At 53.1% G+C, this 8,029-nt stretch overlaps 1 protein-coding gene across 1 annotated transcript in view; it reads left to right on the plus strand.

The window, feature by feature from the left end:
• The window catches only part of LOC104391569 (dual specificity mitogen-activated protein kinase kinase 2-like), a gene marked incomplete at its 5' end in the record, with an annotated part of 10,463 nt that extends 6,189 nt beyond the window's left edge, over nt 1-4,274 (plus strand). The window contains 4 exons of the mRNA XM_010000889.1: nt 995-1,059; nt 1,816-1,877; nt 2,543-2,588; nt 4,242-4,274. Of these exons, the coding sequence (XP_009999191.1) occupies nt 995-1,059; nt 1,816-1,877; nt 2,543-2,588; nt 4,242-4,274 (206 nt within the window). The remainder of the gene's footprint in view (nt 1-994; nt 1,060-1,815; nt 1,878-2,542; nt 2,589-4,241) is intronic.
• Nucleotides 4,275-8,029: the final 3,755 nt, after the last annotated feature.

The raw sequence follows: 8,029 nt of genomic DNA on the forward strand, positions 1-8,029 counted from the left end.
GCACTAGGGCGTGTCCAGTAGGAGCCCCAGGGCTGGTCCAGTAGGAGCCCCAGGGCTGGTCCAGTAGGAGCCCCAGGGCTGGTCCAGTAGGAGCCCCAGGGCTGGTCCAGTAGGAGCCCCAGGGCCAGTAGGGCTGGTCCAGTAGGGCTGGTCCAGTAGGAGCCCCAGGGCTGGTCCAGTAGGGCTGGTCCAGTAGGAGCCCCAGGGCTGGTCCAGTAGGACTGGTCCAGTAGGAGCCCCAAGGATGCTCCAGTAGGAGCCCCAGGGATGTTCCAGTCGGGATGTTCCAGTGGGAGCTCCAGGGATGCTCCAGCAGAACCCACTCTGCCTCTGAGGTTTGTCATTCCTAACAGGCAAGCAGGAGTCTGGGCTTGCAGGAGGAGGTGAGGAGGTGGCTCTCAGGGTGCTGACCAGGGTCTGGTCACCTTTTTTAAGAGCTCACTCCACCTGCCTGTGTCCCAGGAGAAGGCTGAAGCCACACAGGAAGGCCTCCTGTGCTGGGGCCAGTGCAGGATCTCAGGATGTGCACCCTTGGTGGAGGAGATGCTTTGATGTCCCAGCTCCTGCTGCTCAGGCTTTGCTCGTGCTGCCAACAGGTTCCTTCCATCTGGAGGCAGCTTTTTTGGGAAGAGCTTTGCTCTCCTAGAAGCACCAAACCAGCACGAGGGTTGGAAGGAAGCTCTGCTTGGAAGCAGAAGGCTCTCCAAGTGCTGCCAGCCTCCCCCAGCAGATGCTCTGCTGCTCTCCAAATGCTCCAAGCTAGGAGAGAAACCTGGGCTGTGGGCACAGTGAGAGAAACCCCACATTTGGCAATGCCTTTTGGTTTTCTGCTGCTTGTTTTTTGCTGAACTGTGGGTCAGGTCCCAGGTGGGTTCTTAGGTGGGTTCCTCTGCCTCTCCCAGCACAGGTTCCCCCCACAGCACACATGTTTTTCAGGTCCCTCTCTGTCCCCCAGCAGCTTCTCACCCCTGGTTTTGTCATCTCCACCATGCAGGCCACGGGATGGACAGTCGACCAGCCATGGCCATCTTTGAGCTGCTGGATTATATAGTTAATGAGGTGGGTATTTCTGCTTGGGCTTTAGTTGGGCTTCCCTGAGGTGCCCCAGTCTGGTGTCTGCTCTGCTGACTCAGGCTCCAAAACCTGTGCTTGTTTGATGCACTGATATCCTTCCCTCCTCCTCTGTTCCCTCTTCCCATCTGTTCTCCATCACAAAAGCATCTCTGGCTTGGGGAGAAGTTCATCATAACCTTGAGAGAGGGGAGCTGGTGGTTGGAGTGACCTTCTCCCTCTGCAAGCAGCCATTTCAAACCTGCTCCTCCCCATCCAGCAGGGCCTGAGCCCTCCCTCTGTGCAGGTGCTGAGGTCCTGCAGGTTCCCTCACATGAAACCCTTTGGATGAGGGTGACCAGTCCTAAAATCCCAACCTGCAATGTCCTACCAGCCTTGCAGGGCAGGGTCCACCCCACCAGCAAGTGGAAAGAACAACTTTTCCCCTTCAAAGGGGGGAGGAGTTGGCCCCTAATTGTTGTTTTCATCCACCACAGGTGTTGCCAGAGCTGGGATCTCTGGGGTTGGATCCAGAATTGGGGTTTCCCAGCTTTTGGGTCCCCCCAAGCAGGGAGAGGGGCAGTTCCCTGGGAAATGGCAGGGAGCAATTTCCAGCCTGTAAAGGGCAGCTTGGAGGAGGAGGAGGAAGAGGAGGAGAGCTGGAGAGCACAGCTTCTCTGCAGCTCCTGAAGTCAGTGCCACTTTGTGTTTTACCCCCCTGAACACCCAAGTGATGCAGAAAACCCTTCTCCTTTCTCTCCTCAGCCACCTCCCAAGCTGCCCAACGGAGTTTTCACCCAAGATTTCCAGGAGTTTGTAAATAAATGGTAAGGATTTCATCTCCCAGCTGGAGGTGGGAGGCCTGTGTGGTGCACCCTGGCTGCTCCACCCAAAATGCTCCCTGGGAGAGCACCATATTCTCCACCTTCTAGGGGTGATCTCTCCCTGCCTGCAGTTTGATCCTGCCCTGGGCAGCTCCTGCCTTGGGAAGGCTTGGAATAAAAACAGTTTCTTGGTGGGGATGCTCAGCAGGGTCCCAACACCTTCTAAAGATGAGCCTGGCAGGGGTGGGGGGGATGGTGGAGCAGATTGCTGGGCTTGTGAGTCACCCCCAAGCCTTGCACCCCAACACACCATCCCCTTCCAGACCTGCTGTGGTGCTGGGGGTGGCACCTTCAGGTGCTGCTGAAGCTTCTGTTCAATCACAGAGGTTGAATGTGACCAAAAGGACCTTGATTTCCACCAAGGAGTCACCCTTGGAAGGGTGCAGGTTCATCCACAGGGTCTAGGAGAGGTGGATCCTGCAGCCCCTCCCTGGGGGGGCTGTTGGGGATGGTGCTTTTGGAGCTGTTTCCATCCTGCCAGGTTCCTGGGGAAAGCAGCCCAGGACACCCAGTGGCTTCTCAGTGAAGCTGGAGGCCCCTCCAACCACATCACCTGGTTTCCCCAGAAGAAAATGTCTCAGCTTTGGTTTGTTTCTTTCTCATTTCAGCTTAATTAAGAACCCAGCAGAGCGGGCAGATCTGAAGATGCTGATGGTGAGTGGGCAGAGCAATTTGCTTTCTCTCCTGGGGTGGCAGCAGATCTGGGAAGTGCTGCCCCTTCCCTCTGTAGCTCCAAAGGCTGGAAACTCCCAGGGTGAGCTCCAGATGAGCCAAATAAAGCTCTGGAGAGGGGAGTGACTCACCTTTGGTTCAAAGGCAGTGATGGGATCTAAGCCCTGGGGTGGGAACCACCCTCCTGGCCCTGGGGCTGCTGAGCTGCCTGGGACAAACCTTTGCCTCCTGAGCTGGGCAGGTGGATCCATGGGCTGATCATGAGCTGGCAAGGTCTGGTTGCAGCCCAGAAAGCCACCCTGGGCTGCCTCCAGCAGAAAGCCTGGCCCACAGGTTGAGGGAGAAGGGTTCTCCTCTGTTCTGGTGTGACTGCACTTAAAGAGCTGTGTCCAGATCTGAGGTTCCCAGCAGGAAACACGTGGATCTGCTGAAAACATGGAGATGATCCCAGGGCTGGAGCAGCTCTGCTCTGGAGCCAGGCTGGGAGCGTTGGGGGTTCAGCCTGGAGAAGAGAAGGCTCCAGGGAGACCTTAGAGCAGCTTCCAGGGCCTGAAGGGGCTCCAGGAAAGCTGGGGAGGGACTTGGGACAAGGGCAGGGAGGGAGAGGACAAGGGGGGATGGATGAAAAGTGGCAGAGGGAGATTGAGGTGAGACATGAGGAGGGAATTGTGGAGTGTGAGGGTGGTGAGAGCCTGGCCCAGGTTGCCCAGGGAAGCTGTGGCTGCCCCATCCCTGGCAGTGTTGAAGGGCAGGTTGGATGGGGCTTGGAGCAGCCTGGGCTGGTGGGAGGTGTCCCTGCCCATGCAGGGGGTGGGACTGGATGATCTTTAAGGTCCTTTCCAACTCAAACCCCATAGAACTGGGTTCTAGGAGCCCAGTTTAACCATGTTGAGCTCCTGTTTCCTCCTCAGCTCTGTGCTGAGCTCCTGAGCTGCCTCTGGGTGTTCCAAGGCCCCGTGTGCAGGTTGTCCTGTCCTGCCTCTGCTTCTCCCTCACCTGCTGCCCAGGGGGGCAGGATTTGCCACCTGGGGACACCCGAGGCCCCCAGGAGTGCAGGAGCTGCAGGACTGTGCCCTGCCTGCCCAGCCAGGGCCCTGGTTTGGGGCTGGGGCCACTCGGGCACTTTGTTGTCCCCTTAAACCTCCCTACCTCACAGCCCTGGAGGGGCAGCACAAATCCCGGGCTGAGAGGGTGAATAGGATCTGAAAACCTGCTCCAGGGCAGCCTGAGCTGTGGGGGGGTTGGGGGGGGGGGGTTTTTCGGGGGGGGGGTTTTCTGGGGTTCTCAGGTGGGATGTTCTCACCTTGGGATCTTCTCAGGTGGGATCTTCTCAGGTGGGATCTTCTCAGGTGGGATCTTCTCAGGTGGGATCTTCTCACCTGGGGATCTTCTCACCTGGGGTGGTCTCAAGTGGGATCTTCTCACCTGGGGAGCGTTCTCACCTGGGGATGTTCTCAGGTGGGATCTTCTCACCTAGGAATTTTCTCACCTGGGGAATCTTCTCACCTGAGGATGTTCTCAGGTGGGATCTTCTCACCTGGGATGTTCTCAGGTGGGATGTTCTCACCTAGGAATTTTCTCACCTGGGGAATCTTCTCACCTGAGGATGTTCTCAGGTGGGATCTTCTCACCTAGGAATTTTCTCACCTGGGGAATCTTCTCACCTGAGGATGTTCTCAGGTGGGATCTTCTCACCTGGGATGTTCTCAGGTGGGATGTTCTCACCTGGGATCTTCTCACCTGGGGAATCTTCTCACCTGAGGATGTTCTCAGGTGGGATCTTCTCACCTAGGAATTTTCTCACCTGGGGAATCTTCTCACCTGAGGATGTTCTCAGGTGGGATCTTCTCACCTGGGATGTTCTCAGGTGGGATGTTCTCACCTGGGATCTTCTCAGGTGGGATCTTCTCAGGTGGGGTGGTCTCAAGTGGGATCTTCTCACCTGGGGAGCGTTCTCACCTGGGGATGTTCTCAGGTGGGATCTTCTCACCTAGGAATTTTCTCACCTGGGGAATCTTCTCACCTGAGGATGTTCTCAGGTGGGATCTTCTCACCTGGGATGTTCTCAGGTGGGATGTTCTCACCTGGGATCTTCTCAGGTGGGATCTTCTCAGGTGGGGTGGTCTCAAGTGGGATCTTCTCACCTGGGGAGCGTTCTCACCTGGGGATGTTCTCAGGTGGGATCTTCTCACCTAGGAATTTTCTCACCTGGGGAATCTTCTCACCTGAGGATGTTCTCAGGTGGGATCTTCTCACCTGGGATGTTCTCAGGTGGGATGTTCTCACCTGGGATCTTCTCAGGTGGGATCTTCTCAGGTGGGGTGGTCTCAAGTGGGATCTTCTCACCTGGGGAGCGTTCTCACCTGGGGATGTTCTCAGGTGGGATCTTCTCACCTAGGAATTTTCTCACCTGGGGAATCTTCTCACCTGAGGATGTTCTCAGGTGGGATCTTCTCACCTGGGATGTTCTCAGGTGGGATGTTCTCACCTGGGATCTTCTCAGGTGGGATCTTCTCAGGTGGGGTGGTCTCAAGTGGGATCTTCTCACCTGGGGAGCGTTCTCACCTGGGGATGTTCTCAGGTGGGATCTTCTCACCTAGGAATTTTCTCACCTGGGGAATCTTCTCACCTGAGGATGTTCTCAGGTGGGATCTTCTCACCTGGGATGTTCTCAGGTGGGATGTTCTCACCTGGGATCTTCTCAGGTGGGATCTTCTCAGGTGGGGTGGTCTCAAGTGGGATCTTCTCACCTGGGGAGCGTTCTCACCTGGGGATGTTCTCAGGTGGGATCTTCTCACCTAGGAATTTTCTCACCTGGGGAATCTTCTCACCTGAGGATGTTCTCAGGTGGGATCTTCTCACCTGGGATGTTCTCAGGTGGGATGTTCTCACCTGGGATCTTCTCAGGTGGGATCTTCTCAGGTGGGGTGGTCTCAAGTGGGATCTTCTCACCTGGGGAGCGTTCTCACCTGGGGATGTTCTCAGGTGGGATCTTCTCACCTAGGAATTTTCTCACCTGGGGAATCTTCTCACCTGAGGATGTTCTCAGGTGGGATCTTCTCACCTGGGATGTTCTCAGGTGGGATGTTCTCACCTGGGATCTTCTCAGGTGGGATCTTCTCAGGTGGGGTGGTCTCAAGTGGGATCTTCTCACCTGGGGAGCGTTCTCACCTGGGGATGTTCTCAGGTGGGATCTTCTCACCTAGGAATTTTCTCACCTGGGGAATCTTCTCACCTGAGGATGTTCTCAGGTGGGATCTTCTCACCTGGGATGTTCTCAGGTGGGATGTTCTCACCTGGGATCTTCTCAGGTGGGATCTTCTCAGGTGGGGTGGTCTCAAGTGGGATCTTCTCACCTGGGGAGCGTTCTCACCTGGGGATGTTCTCAGGTGGGATCTTCTCACCTAGGAATTTTCTCACCTGGGGAATCTTCTCACCTGAGGATGTTCTCAGGTGGGATCTTCTCACCTGGGATGTTCTCAGGTGGGATGTTCTCACCTGGGATCTTCTCAGGTGGGATCTTCTCAGGTGGGGTGGTCTCAAGTGGGATCTTCTCACCTGGGGAGCGTTCTCACCTGGGGATGTTCTCAGGTGGGATCTTCTCACCTAGGAATTTTCTCACCTGGGGAATCTTCTCACCTGAGGATGTTCTCAGGTGGGATCTTCTCACCTGGGATGTTCTCAGGTGGGATGTTCTCACCTGGGATCTTCTCAGGTGGGATCTTCTCAGGTGGGGTGGTCTCAAGTGGGATCTTCTCACCTGGGGAGCGTTCTCACCTGGGGATGTTCTCAGGTGGGATCTTCTCACCTAGGAATTTTCTCACCTGGGGAATCTTCTCACCTGAGGATGTTCTCAGGTGGGATCTTCTCACCTGGGATGTTCTCAGGTGGGATGTTCTCACCTGGGATCTTCTCAGGTGGGATCTTCTCAGGTGGGGTGGTCTCAAGTGGGATCTTCTCACCTGGGGAGCGTTCTCACCTGGGGATGTTCTCAGGTGGGATCTTCTCACCTAGGAATTTTCTCACCTGGGGAATCTTCTCACCTGAGGATGTTCTCAGGTGGGATCTTCTCACCTGGGATGTTCTCAGGTGGGATGTTCTCACCTGGGATCTTCTCAGGTGGGATCTTCTCAGGTGGGGTGGTCTCAAGTGGGATCTTCTCACCTGGGGAGCGTTCTCACCTGGGGATGTTCTCAGGTGGGATCTTCTCACCTAGGAATTTTCTCACCTGGGGAATCTTCTCACCTGAGGATGTTCTCAGGTGGGATCTTCTCACCTGGGATGTTCTCAGGTGGGATGTGGGGGGTTCCCCTTCTCCCCAAGCCCCTCCCAGGGCTGATGCCCCCTCAACCCCCCCAAAAAAAACCCCAAGAAGCCCCAACTTGGGAACCCCAACCCCCCCATCCCCAGCAAAACAACAAACCCAGGGGGTGACCCCCTTGATTTTTGGGGTGTTTTGGGGTGTTTCATGAAGCAGCAGGTGGGAAACAGGGACAACTGAGCCCATTTTGGGGTGTTTTCTTTGCTTTTTGGTGCTGGATTCAGGAGGAGGGAGCAGAGGGAGCCTTTGGGTTGGGGCAGTTTTCTTGGCAAACTTGGTCTTTTCATCATTCTTGTGATTTTTGTTGGTTGTTTGTTGGGTTTTTTTTTTTGGGGGGGGAATAATAAATAATAAATGGCACTTTATATTTACAGGCCTTTTTTTCTCTTCTTCAGCCCCAAAAGGGTTTGAATCCCCTTGTGGAGTCAGGTTGGGGGGGGGGGGGTCACTGGGTTGGGGACACTCGGCTGCCTCCAGTGGGGAGAAACCAGCATGGACTGGTGTGACTGGGTAGGGTGGGATGTGGGGCCGTTCCCTAAATCCTGAGCCAGGAGAGCCCTGGGATGGGCTGGGAAAGGTGATGGTATTATTAGTAGTATTATTAGTATTAGTAGTAGTATTATTAGTATTAGTAGTAGTAGTAGTCGTAGTAGTCGTAGTAGTCGTAGTCGTAGTCGTAGTATTGGTAATAGTAGTAGTACTACTAGTAGTATTAGTAGTAGCAGTATTATTAGTGGTATTATTAGCAGTATTATTAGTATTATTATTATTAGTAGTAGTATTTTATTTTTATCATTATTTTTATTGTTATCATTTTTATTTTTATTTTTTTAATTTTTAATTTTTATTTTATTTTGTTATTATTTCATTTCATCATTATTTAATTTCATCATTATATTTAATGATTTAATTGGTTTATTGAATTATTTGATTACTATTTTATTTTTAGTTTATTGTTTTATTTATGATTTTATTATTACTCTATTATTTTATTTGATTATTATTTTATTCTGAATTTATTATTGTATTATTAGTCTATTATTTTATGATTATTCTATTATTTTATGATTATTCTATTATTTTATGATTATTCTATTATTTT

The sequence above is a fragment of the Chaetura pelagica genome, unplaced genomic scaffold, assembly GCF_000747805.2.
Source record: "Chaetura pelagica isolate M959 unplaced genomic scaffold, ChaPel_1.0 scaffold2136, whole genome shotgun sequence".
Classification (NCBI taxonomy): domain Eukaryota; kingdom Metazoa; phylum Chordata; class Aves; order Apodiformes; family Apodidae; genus Chaetura; species Chaetura pelagica.